General features: G+C 40.6%; 1 protein-coding gene across 1 annotated transcript in view; it reads right to left on the minus strand.

The window, feature by feature from the left end:
- The window catches only part of PIGU (phosphatidylinositol glycan anchor biosynthesis class U), a 93,484-nt gene that overhangs the window by 38,443 nt on the left and 35,592 nt on the right, over positions 1-19,449 (minus strand). Inside the window, exon 7 of the mRNA XM_069548374.1 lies at positions 10,927-11,024. Within this exon, the coding sequence (XP_069404475.1) occupies positions 10,927-11,024 (98 nt within the window). The remainder of the gene's footprint in view (positions 1-10,926; positions 11,025-19,449) is intronic.

Genomic DNA, 19,449 nt, shown 5'->3' on the forward strand with positions numbered 1-19,449 from the left:
ACCAGAGATCAAATTGCCAACATCCGCTGGATCATGGAAAAAGGGTCGCCATTAGGTAACCAGAAATCTAAGAAAACGCTAGACGCAGGATCAGTTAGGAACTAAGCCTCAGGCACCATCTCCAATGGAAGAAGTTACAGATTTTCCTAGATTCTTATTTCCTCCTCATGCAAATATAGGAAGTATCTAAAATGTTTTAGTCCATTCCACTTCTTTTGAATATTTCGATTTCACCTATGAGTGCCTACTTCTGATATTCAACTAATCTCACCAACAAAAATCCAATCTGCTTCTGACATTAACTGTGCCGTAATCAGCAAAGGTGCAGCTCAAGCTATAGAAGCACGGATGGCAGCCACTTGTGGAGCATGGCCTTTCTGATGCAAAGCTAGTTGAGTACCACAGTGCATGGATGCTTCTTCAAAGTAACTCACTGCCCCTGAAGTTGAGGCTGAAACTAACTGCCATATGTATAATGTCAGATGGCCTATGCAGAAGTATTTTAAGACAAGTTATAAAGATGTCATATATAACTCCATGGTAATGACTTTCAGGAGAATGGGAAGTCAGCCAAGAAAACAGAGATAACATTAGTGTTAACAAACATGAGAGGAAAGGAAACGGATCAACCCCATGGCTGCTCTCTAAGCTTGCACATATGTAGCTCTACTCTTTTTTTTTTTTTTTTAGTGCAGGATATTAGTCCCCCACCGCTGCCAGGTATCAAATCCCTGTGTCCTCTGCAATGGGAACTCAGGAGTCCTAACTGCTGGGTTACTCTTACCTTAAAACTGTGCTGTCCCCTAGTCACATGTGATTATTTAAATTTAAATTAATGAAAATTAATTAAAATTAAAATTCAGTTTCTCAGTCTCACTAGCACACTGCAGGTGTTCAACTGCCACATGAGGCTCCTGACTACTATACTGACAGTATACAGATATACAATATATCCATCATCACAAAAGGTTCTATAGACAATGCTGCACCAAAAGAACAAAGTTTTCGAAAATAGTACATTTCTGGGAATGGAAAATAATTAAAGAAGAGGCATACACAGACACATTTAAAGAGTAAGCCACCTAGGTTCTGAGTTCCCTTCTAGACTTCTACCTGCCTTTGATAATTCTGATCTTCTCTTCTTCCTGAAAAATACTGCCATCTAGCCTAGAAGGAAGAAAGGGAGGGAGGGAAGAAACCACAACTCATGAAAGAAAAACAAAACAAATGAAAACACTTCCTACCTGCTAAATGACATTTAAAAAGAAATAAGCTGAGAAGTGAGAATGCCATAAAGAACCCAATCAGGTAGACTGTTCAAAGTGGCTCTCTTTGTAGACCTCTGAAGCATATACCCAACATATGAGGCTTTTCTAACTTGGTGAATCCCATGAAAGCCTCCCAGTTTTTGCTTGCTACCATATTCTCCGTGCTTTATTGGACCTAAAGCGCTATTGTTGTTAAGAGTAGGAAATGATCCCCCTCCTTGCCCCTGGCAAATCTGTGATTATGTGTATTAAATTTTAGGTATAATTTTTAAGACTTGGTCTTAGAATCAGGTTTGCTTTAGGGAACAGAGCTCTGAAAATATAATGTGGAATATTTACTGAGTCTATTTATAAAAACTTGCCTTGCTTAAAGATTAAGTAATCTTTTAGAACTACTTCTGTTTACATTAAAGCAAGGCATACCTGAAATTTTTGAAAAATAAACTCAGGCAATCCTTTGATGGCTTGTTATTTATAAATACTCCAGCCAAACTTAATCTAGAGGTCCACACTACAAATTTCTCAGTGAACAAATGAGCATTCCTTTTACTCATCTATCTTGGTCAGTAGCAAATGCTACCTTAAAGTGAAAAGTACATAAGTAGGAAGGGTTGAAAGCGTGGTGACCTAAACATTCTGATCAACTTTTTAAAACTTTTCATTGTAAAAGTAAAATACAAAATACATAAAACCAATATAAAACTTAGTGACTGATTATCAAGCAAAAACATTCATGAGGTCGAGGGAGATAGAGACTTCATGTCACTCCCTAAGTTTCTCTCTGTGCCCTGTCCCAGTCAGAATCCCCTCTTTCCTCAAAGTAACAATTTTTCCTGGTTTTTATAGTACTCACTTCCTTGCATTTCTTAACAGCTTTCCATCTAAATGTGCATTCTTTTATACTTTAATCTTGCTCATTAAAAAAACAGTTGTATCAAATTTTTGAATTTAAGTACAGTTGATTTTACAATATTGTGCTAGTTTTAGGTATACATCATAGTGATTCAGTATTTCTGCAGATTATATTCCATTACAGGTTATTACAAGATATTAAGTATAATTCCCTGTGCTATACAGTATATCTTTATTGCTTATCTATTTTAAATGTAGTAGTTCCTATCTGTTAATCTCATGCCCTTAATTTGTCCCTCCCCACTTCCCTCTTCCCCTTTAGTAACCACAAGTTCGTCTTCTATCATCTGTGGGTCTGCTTCTGTTTTGCATATACATTCATTTGTACTATTTTTTTAGATTCCACAGGAGTCTTTGGCAGTTTCCTTGTTTTCTGATAACACAGTGTTCCAGGATTATCCTGCACATTTCCTGCCCTCAACCTAGAGTCAGCCATTTCTCTAAAACCCTAGTTTCTTTCCGAGGCCAAAAATAGTAAGATTACAATCTGAGCGCCAAGGATAATCACTGATACTGGGTTGGTCATTGTTTCTAGATCTTTCAGTGAATATAAACACACATATTCAAATACCTAGAGAAGCCAGGCATGTAACAAACAAGTGAAGTGTAATAGAGATGAGGCATATGGACTGTGGAAAACTAAGGAGGTAAACTAAAAGCCAGATCTTCCAATTTTTCAAAAGGAGCCAGAAATATACATTTTTAACATGAATTTTAAAAACAATGACAATGAATAATTAAACACTAAGGTTACATAAAACATATCTGTGGGACAGATGTGGTCCATGGGCTATGTGTACCTTTAACCTGAAAAATTAAACCAGTGTGTCGTTATATCCCAGAAGTCACATCGTTGCTAACACGTAAAAATATTTAGAGAAGTAAGATAATTCTCAGAGTGCTTCAGGAAAAGCCAAACTATAATAAGAAAGGGGAGAAATATATAATTATTGCCCTCCCCATTAACTCTCTAAAGTACAGGGAGAAAGGCATTTTTCTATACAGAAACTATTTTCTTTCAAGGACATGGTGAAAAAAGGAAAAAGTCAGTAATCAGAAAAAACAACTCTCAAAGAGAACTGAAATCTAACAAAAGTCTTTATATCTAAGCTATTGAAATCTCAGGCTGAGACCCAGAAGATATATTTTACATGATTAGGTATATTCAATTCAGTTCAGTTCAGTTGCTCAGTCGTGTCCGACTCTTTGCGACCGCATGAATCGCAGCACACCAGGCCTCCCTGTCCATCACCAACTCCCGGAGTTCACTCAGACTCACGTCCATCGAGTCAGTGATGCCATCCAGCCATCTCATCCTCTGTCGTCCCCTTCTCCTCCTGCCCCAAATCCCTCCCAGCTTCAAAGTCTTTTCCAATGAGTCAACTCTTCGCATGAGGTGGCCAAAGTACTAGAGTTTCAGCTTTAGCATCATTCCTTCCAAAGAAATCCCAGGGCTGATCTCCTTCAGAATGGACTGGTTGGATCTCCTTGCAGTCCAAGGGACTCTCAAGAGTCTTCTCCAACACCACAGTTCAAAAGCATCAATTCTTCGGCGCTCAGCCTTCTTCACAGTCCAACTCTCACATCCATACATGACCACAGGAAAAACCATAGCCTTGACTAGACGGACCTTAGTTGGCAAAGTAATGTCTCTGCTTTTGAATATACTATCTAGGTTGGTCATAACTTTTCTTCCAAGGAGTAAGCATCTTTTAATTTCATGGCTGCAGTCACCATCTGCAGTGATTTTGGAGCCCCCCAAAATAAAGTCTGACACTGTTTCCACTGTTTCCCCATCTATTTCCCATGAAGCGATGGGACCGGATGCCATGATCTTTGTTTTCTGAATGTTGAGCTTTAAGCCAACTTTTTCACTCTCCTCTTTCACTTTCATCAAGAGGCTTTTTAGTTCCTCTTCACTTTCTACCAGAGGCAATAAAACTGGTAAAAAGTTTATTGCAAATGCATGATCAACCCCTTACCCTCATTTTCACCTGTTCCAAAAAGAAAGGAAGCTAAGAATGCTGCCACCTCTGCCCTGGTCACTCTCGTGGAAGCAGGAGAATGAACAGAAACTGGCTGGGAAAGGAGCAGTAAGAGGCAAAAATTCTAAACAAGGCCCTGCAGAAAGCCTGGGGAAGTGCCCTGTTATCAAGAAAGACCTGGTTGGCTTTGGCTTCTTTAGTACAAGCCAGTGCCATGTGATTTGCTCCAAGCTCCAGCAATATAGAAATCACAGGGTTAATTTTTCAGTTCAAAGACAAGAGAGGTCAGATTGCATGCGTGCATGCTCAGTGGCTCAGTCGTGTCCAACTCTTTGCGTCTCCGTGAACTATAGCCTGCCAGGCTCCTCTGTCCATGGGATTTTTCAAGCAAGAATACTGGAGTGGGGTTGTCATTTCCACCTCCAGGGGTCAGATCAGATTAAAGCAAAAACCATAAGAACACTCAGAAGGTTATTTCACCCTGGTTTCTGTTATACTCTTTCAAAGAAAATAAGGACCTCAAACGCTCTAAGGAATCCCAAGCAAAAGGAAGGAAGGGAATAGAAACTTCCCTGACTGCACCAGGAGCCTCCCTCTGTCGGCTTCACAGCTTCAGCCTTGAGGTCCTGTGCACTTGGCCCATCCTTCACTGCAGCCTCTTGGTCCTGGGCACTCTAGGGTTGTTTTCTTCTGCATGTGATCAGAGCATAACATTTTAAGCTTTTCTCTAATTTGGAAACTAGGCCCTAAGCCAAGGTCAGAGAAGAGTAAAGTTGGGGGAAGGGACCAGATGGGCTCAAACTACCATTCTCAGAAGTGACTCACCAGGGAGCCAGCTGCAGCATCCCCTGCCTTTGATCATGAAGCTTCTCTGCATCTCATGTAGGAAAGAGAAAAACAGCTTTGCCTCTGGCACTGATCAGACATGAGCATGTCCACCACCTGCCTCTTGTACCCTCTAGAAATACGACCAGCAGGATGGAGGCAGATTTGCAGGGTCAAAGGTATAATTTCAAACTAATGCTTACAGTTCTTTTGACTCTAAAGAGTGAATTATTTTCTCTCCTCCCTGTGCTGTGCTTAGTCGCTCAGTCATGTCTGACTCTTTGTGACCCCACAGACTGTAGCCTGCCACGCTCCTCTGCCTGCGGGGATTCTCTAGGTAAGAATACTGGTTGCCCACTCCTCCAAGGGGTCCTCCCAACCCAGGGATCGAACCCAAGTGTCTCTCACTGCAGGTGGATTCTTACTGTCTGAGCCACCAGGGAAGCCCAAGAATACTGCAGTGGGTGGCCTATCCTTTCTCCAGGGGAACTTCCCGACCCAGGAATCAAACTGGGGTCTCCTGCATTGCAGGCAGATTCCTGAGCTACCAGGGAAGCCATCTCCACACTGGTGACCATGTCCTTTCTAAGAACATTTAAATACTAATAACCATAACTAATATCTATTGAACTCATGTCATACTCTGTTCTACATACTAGACATGTATTAACCCTCTGCAGTAGCTACTACTGTATTATCCGCATTTTACAGATAAGGAAACTGAGACATACAGAAGTTAAGTAGTCACTTCCCAGGGTCACAGAGCTTATCAGAAGCCAAGCCAAGCCAAGCCAACTTCAGAGCCTGTATTCTAATGTCTCTCCTTTGCATTATAAAATTCTCACACAGAAAAGTTGAAAAAATATTATAATAATCAACCATATGGCTGTCATCTAGATTAAATATTAATACCCTGCTATATATAAACTTTTCTGTGTGTATGAATTTTCTACACATGACATTTCTCCCACAAACACTTCTGCATATAGCTTCTAAAAATAAGGACATGCTCCTATATACTATAGTACTCTTCTCAATCCAAGAAGTCAACAATTTTCTATAATCATCTAATATCTAATCTATCTTCAAAAATATTCTGAATATCCTCCAAACATCCTTTATAACTATTTTTTCCAAACCAGAGTTCAATCAAGACTCACCCATTTCAGTCAACTACTGTCTCTTTCATCTAGAACAGTCCCTTCACTTTTTCTTTTTTATGACATTGACTTTTTGAAAAGATGTAGACCAGCTGTCTATATCTCTATATTTTGATAGTCCTATATTTTGGTTGGTCGAGTATTTCCTTCCATTGTTTAAATGATAGTATCATTTAATTTGTGCTTCTGCTATTGTGGCTCAGACGGTAAAGCGTCTGCCTGCAATGTGGGAGACCCGGGTTCGATCCCTGGGTCAGGAAGATCCCCTGGAGAAGGAAATGGCAACCCACTCCAGTACTCTTGCCTGGAAAATTCCATGGACTGAGGAGCCTGGTAGGCTACAGTCCATGGGGTCGCAAAGAGTTGGACACGACTGAGCGACTTTGCTTTCTTTAGCTTTTCTGCTCTTGTACTTCCTAAAAATCAGAAGTCATATCAGGTTTCTGATATGACTTAGGCTTAACCAAAGTTAACATTCTGGGTAAAAATACCTTGGAGCTGATGCTGTGTGCCCTGAACTGATCACATCATGAGGCACATCATGTCAAGCCATTTCACCATGAGTGATGCTGAACTGGATTGCCTGGTTAAGGTGGTAACTTCCACAGCACTCCTTTGTAAAGATTCAATTTTCCCTTTGCTTTTAGCCAATAATTTAGAGGTAGGCGGGGGTACTATTTTGGCACCATGAAAATGCAAATACTCTGTTTTCCAAAAAATCTTTCATCTAATGATTTTAGCATCCAGTGATGATCTTTGCTAGATTTAATCATTTCACTGATGATTACCCATTCTAGCCTTCCTTCTGCAGTTATAAGCTGGCCGTTCTGTAAAGAACTTTCCTTCATTAACTAGGGAAGAATTATAGCTCATTTTAAGAAGAAAGGGTAACTGCTTAGTTTTTTCTTCTAAGTACTGATTTTCAGAGTAAAAAAATTGATAAAAGAGCCATATTTAATGATGGCACGTGCATTTTTTTCTCTTCCCCCCCTTTTCTGAGCATCACTATAGACACAGAGACTTTTCTTCAGTGTTTCACAATTACTTGCGGTAATTATTCTTTTGATACTCAGAATACAATAAATTTAGTTACGTTTTAAAAATTATTATTAAAACAAACAACTCAATCAAAAACTGGGCAGAAGACCTAAGCAGACATTTCCCCAAAGAAGATGTACAGATGGCTAATAAACACATGAAAAGGTGCTCAACACTGCTCACTATTAGAACAATGCAAATCAAAACTACAGCGATGACCATGACCTCACACAGGTCAGAATGGCCATCATCAAAACATCTACAAACAATAAATGCTAGAGAGGATGTGGAGAAAAGGGAATCCTCTTGCACTGCTGGTGGGAATGTAAATTGATACAGTCACTATGGAGAATAGTGTGGAGAGTTCTTTAAAGGAACTAGAAATAAAACTATCATATGACCCAGCAATCCCAGTACTGGGCATATACCCTGATAAAACCATTCTAAAAGACACATTTACCCCAGTGTTCACTGCAGTACTATTTACAATAGCCAGGACATGAAAGCAACCTAGATGTCCATCATCAAATGAATGGATAAAGAAGTTGTGGTACATATATACAATGGAATATTACCTAGCCATAAAAATGAATAGATTTGAGTCAGTTCCAGTGAGGTGGATGAACCAAGAGCCTGTATATGGTGACAAATACATTACCATATATAAAATAGATAGCCAGTGGGAATTTGCTGTATGATGCAGGGAGCTCAAACCCTTGCTCTGTGACAATCAAGAGGGGGTGGGATCGGGTGGGAGATGGGAGGGAGGTTCAAGAGGGAGGAGACATGTGTATACCTATGGCTGATTCATGTCGATACATGGCAGAAACCAACACAACATTGCAAGGCAATTATCCTCCAATTAAAAATAAATAAATAATATTATTTTTATTTATTTGGCTGCATGGGTCTTAGTTGCAGTGTGTGGGATCTAGTTCCCTGATGAGGGACTGAACCTGGGTCCCCTGCATTGGAAGTATAAAGTCTTAACCACTGGACCACCAAAGGAAGTTCCCCATTAGTCTTCAATACTATTTTGCTCTCCATCCATTAAGATGTACCAGTCGAGCCTGTGCTCTCACATAAATGACATAATCTCTCCTAGATGGATGTATGTGCTTATAGAGGGCTTTAAAAACTCTAGAAAAATATAACCTCAAGAGCAGCTATATCACTTTCCTGTGGTTATCAAATCCAATTCAATTAGGGGGATGAAAGGATTTTTAAGACCATCAGGTCTAACTACCCATATGATGCTTACAGCTTTGCTACAGCTCCCCACTATGTGGCCATTCAGTATGTAGCCTAAACACACTGATCCACAGGAACTCCACTCACTTGAGGCATCCCAGGCTGTCCTGGACCTGCCTTATCCTGGGCTGTTTATGGTTCCCACCCGTTAGTTCTAGGGTCTCTCCTCGGAGCCTACAGATCTCTGTGAAACTCACACCTAACGATAATTTCTTCTTCTGTTCCCTCCCTCATATTTAAACAAGTGGGTTTATTTCCCAGATGTCACTGGATTGATTTTCCAAATGTATTACTGTGCCTCACAAGGCCCTACTGCCTTTCAAGGCCACTTCATATACTTAGATAAAAACACATAAATATAGTATGTGTAATTTCTACATAAACGGGTTCTATAGTTTATCTCACTCTTTCCAGTCCTGTTCACCACATATACACAGCTGCCACACAGCCAATTCTACCTCCTAGAATTCTGCATCTAGTCCCTCATCTATCCATTTCCCATGACACTGATCTGGGCCCTTAGTCAAGCCCTCTGACTCGACCTAATACGATGGCCAAACTCTTCCCAACCTCAGCTCCTCCTCACTCCAATCCAACCCAGGATGCTGCCAGAGCTGTCTTCCCACAGGACTTCCTGCTCGGCAACCTTTATTAACGGCTTTTTATCTACAGAGTCTCCCAGAGTGTCTAGCATACTGACTCCAGATGCTCAGTCCATATTTGTGGAGGGAGGGGCTGAACAAAGTGACTGCTTGAGTAGCTAGATTTCGTGACTCAGCCACACTGTCCATTGTTATCAGGACAGAATTTCCTTGAGTTTTAAATAAGAGCTATTTTACATAACATAGTATTTAGTATTTGGCTTAACAAGCCACTTAAAATTTTTTGGTCAGTTCATGTGTCTCAGTAAATATATTTTTATAGTATTAATTTGATAAATAGTTGTACAGAAATTCTGGTTGCATGCATTCTTCATGGTGCTCAGATCTTCTAAAGAATAAACTGTAAATATGAAGCAAGAAAGGAAATAACCAACAACATACTGTTATGTAAGAAGATATCTGCTTTCTACAAGAATCTAGAAAACAAGTCAAAGTAAAATAACTTCACAGCATGATGATATAGCTATTAAACTAGCAATCATAAATCGAATTTGAAAAGCCAGTGCTGATGGCCTGGGAAGAAGTGGTTCACTTTAGATGCTGATGGTGGCCCCACAGATTGGCTCCAGATTTCTGGTGAGCACTGTGGTCTTGCATAAAAAAACTATACAATTTCTCACACTTTTGGTGCCAAAAATTTAGCTAGAAGAACACACCTTAAGGAAATTAAATGTCTATACTACTTATATTAGTGACAACTAGGGCAGCTCTCAAATTCCCCAAATAGGAGAAAGACTAAGCTAACCATGTGCCACTGTACACATCAGCCAAAAGATACATTAGGAAGTCACTTAAAATGATAAGCACACATGGCCTATTTCAGTAAATGGAGTACATACTCAGTTTCAGCAACAGTTGCACAGAAACTTTATAATTAAGAACACGGGTTCTGAGAGCAGACATTTCTTGGTTTGAATCATGGCATTGCCTTCCATACCCTTTCATAAAATGTTTCCTTCTAAGAATGGATTTGGAACCATGCAGGACCTATAAGCAGCTACTTGCTCTTGAGGAGATGTGTATAGTCTTACTTGAGTAGAAAAGACAGATGCTTAGAGAGCAGGCTCTGCCCAAGCTCACATCTCAGCAGTCACTTGATTAAACTGCCATACATTCTAGCTGCAATGTATGTGTCTAATATCATTACTAGTAGATGAATACACAGCTTATAATATGACCAACCTGTTAAAAGTTCTTCTGTGGTTGAAATGAGATGATGCCAGGAGAGTGCTCAGCATAGTGACCAACAAGTAGTAAGTTCTCAGTAAATATTAGCAGTTTGCATTCTTCAACTAAACTACTGATCTCCCACTATGGTCCAGGCACTGCATCCGGTACACTCACAACATTAAATTCATGCAAGAACCTTACAAAGACAGTGTTGTTATACAAAAAAAAGTTAAAGAAATGGGCTCAGAGAAGGATCTGTGAATATTAGGCCAAAAAAAGAAAAAAAGCAAGAATCCCAATTACAAACATAAAAATGAAATGCACTGATACATTTGCAATGATATGTATAATTAGAACATAATGATCAATGGGGGTTCCCTGGTGGCTCAGATAAAGAATCTGCCTGCAATGCAGGAGACCTGGGTTCGATCCCTGGGTCAGGAAGATCCCCTGGAGAAGGAAATGGCTACCCAGGGGTTCACTTTGTTTAAAGTTAGTCAAGTTTCTTTGTGTTTTCAAGGAGAAGCAAGTAAATGTGAACTGGGGACCCAGTCCTACAGCCTTTATTGTGCCATGCCCTTCTTTCCCCTAAGCAAGGACCAGGCTGTGTATTAAATGTCACCTGAGTGTTGGCTTCTGACCAACAAGTGCTTACCTGGAGGAGATAGAGGAGTCCTGGGACAAACAAGGTGAGTGGGTACAGAGACTGGTACGTTGCTAAGGCAAGAAAGATAGCACTGAGGAAGGCACTACCTGTAAAAAGAAATAAATACATGGACTAATCCAGGCACATCAATTAGGATTCAATTCAGGCAATCCCCCCAAACAAGAAACTTCCCATAACTGCTGTCAAATAATTTGTCAAATGTCTCCTGGTGCCTAAGATGTATGCAAACTCATAAGACTGAGAACTTCTTGGCTTAATTTCTAATAAAAAGAAACCAAGAAAGTCACAACCACTTACCTTTAGCAATACCACAGGTATATTTCTTATAAAATTTTCAGACCCAGAAAGATTTTACAAAACTTGAGCCCAAAGATGAATAAAAAGATCTAGTCTGTTAACACCCATGTCCTATTTAACTAAACAGTTTATTAAGCTTACAATCATTGCTTATGAGATTCAGAGCTGTGAAACCTATACTGTTTTGGGGGGTCACAATAGGCAGCATGCAGGAACTTTGTTCCCCAACTAGGGATCAAACCTGGACCCCCTCAGTGGAAGCATAGAGCCCTAACCACTGAATCACCAGGCAAGTCCCTAAAACCTATACTTTTGATTGTTGCAACACTCCATCACTATTTTTATAATATCCTTTCCTTTTGTATATGCTTTTTATTTTTTCAAATTAAAATATATTTATCTTCATTAATATTCTACATAAAATGAGCTGCTATTCTCTATTCTCTACATAAAATGGGCCACTATGGAATTACTAAATATGATGTTATAAAGAATTTTCAATGACCTGGAGAGATACTTATACCATTCTATTAACTGAAGATCATAAAAGAGATACATGCTATAACCTCTTTAAAAAAAAACATAAATATATTTTTTAAAAACCTAAATGGTTAGGCCGCAAATTTCACAGTGCTTTCCTCTGGGTGGTTGGATTATGGTAATTTTTCATTTTTGCTTCTCTGTATTATCTAAACTTCCTATAAGGATCCTTTGTTTTTGTCTTCAGAAAAAAATGGATATCTTGTCTCCCAAGGTAATAGAAATGAAAGCAAAAATAAACAAATAGAACCTAATCAAATTTATAAGCTATTTTACAGCAAAGGAAATCATAAACAAAATAAAAAGACAACCTACAGACTAGGAGAAAATATTTCTAAATGATACAACTGACAAGGGATTAATTTCTAAAATATATAAACAGCTCACACAATTTAATAAGAAAAAAACAAAACCCGATCAAAAAACGAGCAAAGACTTATACAGATATTTCTCCAAAGAAGACATACAAATGACCAACAAACAAATGAGAAGATGTTCAACATCACTATTAGAGAAATGCAAATCAAAACTATAATTAGTACCGCCTCACACTGGTCAGAAGGACCATCACTAAAAAGTCTACAAATAACAACTGCTGGAGAAGGTGTGGGAAAAAGGCAACCCTCCCACACTGTTGGTGGAAATGTAAGTTGGTGCAGCAACTGTGGAAAACAGTATAGACTTTCCTTAAAAAGCTAAAAAACAGAGTTGCCATATAATCCAAAAATCCCACTTCTGAGTATACATCTGGAGAAAACTCTAATTCAAAAAGATACATGCACTCCAATATTAACAGCAGCACTATTTACAAGACATGGAAACAACCTAAATGTCCACCAACAGATAAAGAAAGAAGATGTGGTATATATACTCAACAGAATACTACTTAGCCATAAGAAAGAATGAAATAATGCCATTTGCAGCAACATGGATGGACCAAGAGATTATCATACTAAGTTAAGTTAGAAAGACAAACACCATACGATATCATTTATATGTGGAATCTAAAATATGACACAAATGAACTTACTCATGAAACAGAAAGACACACAGACATAGAAAACAAACTTACTGTTACCAAAGAGGGAAAGGGGATGACAGAAGGTTAAGTTAGGAGTTTGAGATTAGCAGATACAAACTACAACATTATAAATCAATTATACTTCAGTTTAAAAAAACTAGATGGATGTAAGAAAAAACTGATATATATTTTTAAAAACCAAGTAGCTATTCCCTTTCAGATGGTTTAAGATAAAGGAGTACCCTAAAATCAAAGCTAGAGATACCTAGTTTACCACAGAGATTCTAGAGTGGCCCAGAAATCAGTAGAGATCAAATAATGGTCCAAGGCTGGTATCTATAATGATAATATTTCATCAAATAGTGTTGGCTCATGGTCACTCTTATTAGTGCGGGGTCAAACTTTTACTGAAAAGAAAACAGACATCCTCTCAAAGGTGTTTCATAAAAGAAGGAACTATTCACACCACTCAGTCTAGGGAATTTTACCCTCTCCCAACTCAGCTCCAGAAATAAACAGAAGGAGCTGTTCCATAGGACTTTTCTGCCCACTAATGTGGTCTATGCATAGTGGTCTGACTTGTAGTTGTTGTTGTTTTTTTTATGGTACAAAAGTGATAAGCATTCAGCAGAAACCATACGTCTAATTCTGAATATTCTTTTTCCTCAGACTAGTGATGGTGGGCAGCAGCAGCCACAGCTCCCAGTCAACCACTCAATCTCGAGGTTAAACAATCAACACACTTGCATCCATTCAACTATTCTGCTTGTCACTTTCAGTATAGATTCAATAAACTGCATGAATATTCAACACTTTATTATAAAATAGGCTTTGTGTTGGATGATTTTGCCCACCCAACTGTAGGCTCATGTAGGTGTTCTGAGCACATGTAAGGTAGGCTAGGTTAAACTAAGCTATCATGTTCAGTAGGTGAGGTGTACTCAATGTAGCTCTGACTTAGGATATGTTCAACCTGTGATGGGTTTACTGGGACATAACTTCATTATAAATCAAGGAAGATCTATACTTGGAATATCTAAGAGCCACGTTAGAAGAGAGAGGGTTATGAAAGCGACTACTTCACTGGAGAGTGATGGAGAAAATAACTCTGGGTGCTCCACACTTCAAGCCAACAAAACTCACCAGCTGAAGACAATTCCTTGTTGAAACAAAGTGGAAAGAAGACAGAGAAAGGAGGAAGCTGGAAGTAAAAGACCAAGGACAGAACGCTATAGAATGGGCTATTGTTGACTAATGCCAGCATGATGGCCTATATCCACAGTACTTGTCAATATGACTGAGCAGGGACAGATCATGCCCAGCCAAGCTATGTTACCAGCAGAGGCCCCCACACAGCTAGAACCAGAATCATCCAACCAGTTCTAAGATAGGGAGATGGCAGTGGTGGGCAAGGTCCTATTCTGGAGTCCAACAGCTAGGGGGACTCAGAATTCCTTGACCAGGGCAAAAAGGTGAATGATATTTTGTGGGAAACCAGCAAAGAGAGGGAGAAAGCTGGAATGAACTTTTGGGAAAAAAAAAAAAAAAAAATTTAGCCGTGTCAGGTCTTAGCTGCAGCATGCAGGATCTTTCATGGCAGCAAGCAGGCTTCTCTCTAGCTGCAGAGCATTATCGGCTCAGTAGTTGCGGTGGCATGGGCTTAGCTGCCCCTCGGCATGTGGGATCTTAGTTCCTTGATCAGGGATAGAACAGTGCAGTCCCCTGCACTGGAAGGTGTATTCTTAACCACTGGAGCACCAAGGAAGTCCCAAGAACTTTTAAATTTAACACTGATTTCTACAGAGATTAATGGCCCTGGGAGTGAGAAGAGGCCCAAGGGTCTGTTAACAGAGGAGGGGTAATGTTTCAACTCCATTCATTCTTACAAATGTGGTGAAAACAAACACATGGCTTTCACCCCTCTCTCCCGCAAGAGACTCCAGGGAGTGAAAGAAAGCAAGCCACCTTCTGGCCTAAGCACCCAAGATCAGTAATTATTTGTCTGGAGCAGCTAACTATTTATAAGGCCCAAGAGAGAAGAAACTGTTCCAAGCTAAAGAATGAATTTGTGAGTCCAAGATCAGGAAGAAGCAGTCTTTCTCCTTCGATGAAACAATTAGGAAGGAAAAATCTGTTCCTTCTGCTAGTGCCTCTACCAGTATGTGGCATCAACAGCTCTCTGGACATTGCAGCTCTTCTTCAACCCTCCTGCTCTCACAATCCTTTCACCAGTCACCACGCCCCACTGACCCACCTCTGGAATATCCATCGCTGCAATGTGCACTCTCATCTTCTCTCACCAGTTTTTAGCAGGTTCTTCTTCTTCTCAGGGGTTTCCCCCCCTCCCTCCCATCTAATCCATCCTCCACAGAAGTACCAGAAGGAAACTTCTAAAAGACAGTTTAGATTGTGACAAGCCCCTCTTAAAAGACTTCTCAGGGTTCTATTTCATCTATCAGATTATGTCCAAATTCTGGCAGCAAACAAGACCCTTCAATGAGAACTTCCCTGGCGGTCCAGTGGCTAAGACTCCATACTCCTAATGCAGGGGCCTGGGTTTGATCCTTGGTCAGAGAACTAGATCCCACATGCCTCAACTAAGAGTTCCCACGCTGCAAGTAAAGATCCCACGTGTAGCTACGAAGATCGAAGATCCTGTGTACCACAACTAAGTCCTGGCTCAGCCAAATAATTAATTATTTTTTTAAAAGACCCTTCACTATCTGGGTCTTATTTCCCGAGCTTCATCTCCTACACATCCTACACATCAGAGCTTCATCTTCTACACATCCTCTGTTCTTCAGCTATACTGGATCATTCCCCAATGTCTAAAAACATCATGCCTTTCATTCTTCTGTGTCTGTTCTCAGGCTATTTCTTAGCTGTCCTTCTCTGTCCTCCTTCTAGTACAGACCCATCCTTTAGTGACCAGTTGAAATGTTACTTCCTCTATGAGGCCTAAGCAGAGATGCTAATGATAGTCAAGTATAGCTACCGTTTACTCATCACTTACTAGGGGCTAGGCACCTATCCTCTGTATGTCAAACTTCTTTAGGTGAAGAAACCAAGGTACAGAAACAAAGATAATGTATCATGTTAAGTAATGGGATCATTCAGCTGATTTCAGTGCCCATTTTCTTACTCAACACTCCCATTCAGTACTGACACTCCTCTAATAATTTGCTAATATTTCTCTCTCATGTGTCTGTGAGTTAATCAAAGGCAATAAACCTCTCTTAACTTAGAATCTCTAGCATCTTAGCACAATACCTCGCCCACATGGTGAATGAATGAATATCATTCAGTGATACATGTGAAATCCTTTTTATTTCTGTAATTATCTTGTTTTTATTTGGCTGCACTGTGCAGCTTGTGGACCAGGGATCAAACCCCCACCCTCCAAAGTGAAAGTGCAAAGTCCTAACCACTGGACCACCAGGGAGTTCCCCTGAAAACTTTTTCTTAAATCTTAGGAGAAAATCAATTTTTTTTTTAATTGAGATATAATTGACATATAACATTACATAAGTTTTAGATGTACAACATAATGATTTGATATTTCTACATATTGTGAAATGATCACCTTAAGTCTAATTGAGACCAATGTTCTTGAGAAAGGAAAACTTATAAAGTATGAAATACAGAGTAATGAAACACGTAGTGTTAGTCATTCGGTCATATCCGACTCTTTGCCATCCCATGGACTGTAGCCCTCCAGGCTCTTCTGTCCACAGAATTCTCCAGGCAAGAATACTGGAGTAGGTTGCCATTCCCTTCTCCAGGGGATCTTCCCAACCCGGGGATCGAACCCAGGTCTCCTGCATTGCAGGCAGATTCTTTACCATCTAAGCCATAAGCTGCTTACCATATATTCTGACTTTTAAATAAAACAGACCCTGCAGAATAGCAGTTGAGGACCTGTGGCAGCCAGCCAGCACAGAGGATGTGGAGCAAACTATTATAAGACTGAGGCCTCTGGTCTGGGGGCAGAAAAATGGTCCTGCAATGGTCAGGAGCCTAGTGTGTGGGAGGCTAGGGCATGTGTGGATGGGGCACACACACAGTCTGAACAACAGTGAGGGGGGAGTGTGGAGTCACACGAGAGACTTAGACAGGGCTGACATGTTTTTAAAAAAAAAAAAAAACTAGAAGAGGCAAGAAGAGTGAATTAGGAAGGCAGGAGGATGGTATGTGCTTGAGACAGGGTCAGGAAAGATAAAAATAAAAGGTGTCTTCAAATATTTTAGACATCCTTGAGAGTCCCTTGGACTGCAAGGAGATCAAACCAGTCAATCCTAAAGGAAATCAACCCTGAATATTCATTGGAAGGACTGATGCTGAAGCTCCAATCCTTTGGTCACCTGATGCAAAGAGCCAACTCACTGGAAAAGACCCTGATGCTGGGAAAGATTGAGGGCAGGAGAAGAGGGCTGCAGAAGGTGAGAAGGTTGGATGGCATCACTGACTCAATGGACATAAGTTTAAGCAAACTCTGAGAGACAGGGAAGGACAGGGAAGGCTGGCGTGCTGCAGTCCATGGGGTCACAAAGAGTCGGACACAACTCAGAGACAGAACAACAACAATACAATATGCAAACATTTCTGGAGTGCCGGTTCTAGGCCAAGCCTGTGCTGAGTGCAGAAGACTGATGACTCAGATAGTTTCTGTCCTCAGGGAGCTCCCAGTAAACAATGACAAAATATGAGAGGAAAGTCCGGTGCAAGTTTTCAGAACCCATCAGGAGAAGATGACGCCTGAGTTTTGAACAATGGATAGGTGAGGTCTGGCAGTCCAAGGGAACAGTGGTTGCATAGGCAGGAGGGCGGAGGGCGAGGGGAAGAATGGTGTGCTGGGGGTGGAGGGATGAGGATGGTAATTAGCTCAACGTGGCAAAAACAGAGTTGGAAGGAGTGGCTGGAACAGGGTACAAAAGGGACTTTTGTGAATGTTGGTTAACATCCTGTTTCTTAATGTGTAGGTTACTCATCATCTTGTGAAAATTCATTCAACTGTACACTAATGATTTGTGCTCTCTTCTGTATGTTGTACTTCAACAAAAAGTTATAATCTAAAAAGTCTCAGCAAGGGACTTCCCTGGTGGTCCAGTGCTTAAGACCGTGCTTCCAATGCAAGGGGCGGGGGGTTCAATCCCTAGTCGAAGAACTAAGACCCCACATGCCATGCAGTGTGGCCAAAAAGAGTCTCAGCAAGCAAGTAGGTAGGGGTCAAATCAAGGAAGGCTTAGCTTGCATAATAATTCAAGAACATGTCTACAAGCCTGGGCATGGTATCTCAAATGATAATGAAGTGGCAGCCTCATTTGGGCAAGAGCTAGGGTATCCTGCTCGTCTAACCAGGAGAAACTATACCAAGAAGACTGAATTTTACAAAAAAAAAAAAGATATAATTGCTACCATTTATCTGCTAGAATGGCCCAGATACTCAGGCACTAGGTTTTCTGTACCAGCTCTAGTCTTTGGCCTTATCATAAGAATATTAAAGTAAATTAGTCAACTGTATATGTGCACTGGCTACAGGAAATTTCATTATCTAGCCAATCGAGCTTTGACTATGTTTTCTAAGCCTCTATTTGTTTCAGCGTGAAGGCCAAAACAAGCCTTGGCAAGACCTGGGCTAACACTCTGCCTCCAGAGACTGTAATTTGAAGGAATCTGGGCCTGGGTCGGGGGCAGAGCTACAGGACAGTGGAGGAATGTCGATGAAGTGGGGCTGTGGGGGCTGGTTCAACATGTGGAATTCAAGTAGAATGAGCAGAGACTGGGGCACAAACAGAATAGAATATTCTATTCTGTACTAGAATAGGCAGTGGGACAGACTGGAATGTGGTCAAAAGGACTGAGGTCCCAAGGACACTCAGAAGAGGAAGTTGCACTAGGGCCTGACCAGCAAGCAAGGCAACTGGGCAGGAGGAGGGGCTGGGGCCTGGCTGTGTTCCAGCCTCCCCGCCCACTATTCTTTCGACAGTGCAGGCTTTCTCAGAGTGGTCCATCCATATTAGTGATGATGATGACGATAATTCACTGAGCATACATTCTGTTCCAGCCACAACTATAAGCACTTTAAACCTATTAAGTCATTTAGTCCTTCCAATAATTCCATGAAGTGGGTACTATTTCTATCCCCATTCTACAGATAAGTCAACTGAAGGACAGAGATGTTATTTGCCAAGGGTTCCCAAACTGGTGAACAGTAACAGAATATGAACCAAGACAGTCGCATTCCAGAGCCCCTAGTCTTTAACTGCGTCACTATGCTACCTTCTTGACCTCAGTCCATGACTGTATCATTAACATCATAACAAACAGAGCAACTATTTAAAGATAGGCAACTATTGGGTTTTTGTTTCTTGTTTATTCCTCCACTAATCCATGAGGCTGATCTTATCTGTGTGATCAAACTGAAGCTCTAGGGGCTATGTGATTTGCCTGAGGCCTCAGCAGTGGCCACAGGACTGGAAAAGGTCAGTTTTCATTCCAATCGCAAAGAAAGGCAATGCAAAAGAATGCTCAAACTACCGCACAATTGCACTCATCTCACATGCTAGTAAAGTAATGCTCAAAATTCTCCAAGCCAGACTTCAGCAATATGTGAACCGTAAACTTCCTGATGCTCAAGCTGGTTTTAGAAAAGG

This window comes from Ovis canadensis, chromosome 13, assembly GCF_042477335.2.
Source record: "Ovis canadensis isolate MfBH-ARS-UI-01 breed Bighorn chromosome 13, ARS-UI_OviCan_v2, whole genome shotgun sequence".
Lineage (NCBI taxonomy): Eukaryota > Metazoa > Chordata > Mammalia > Artiodactyla > Bovidae > Ovis > Ovis canadensis.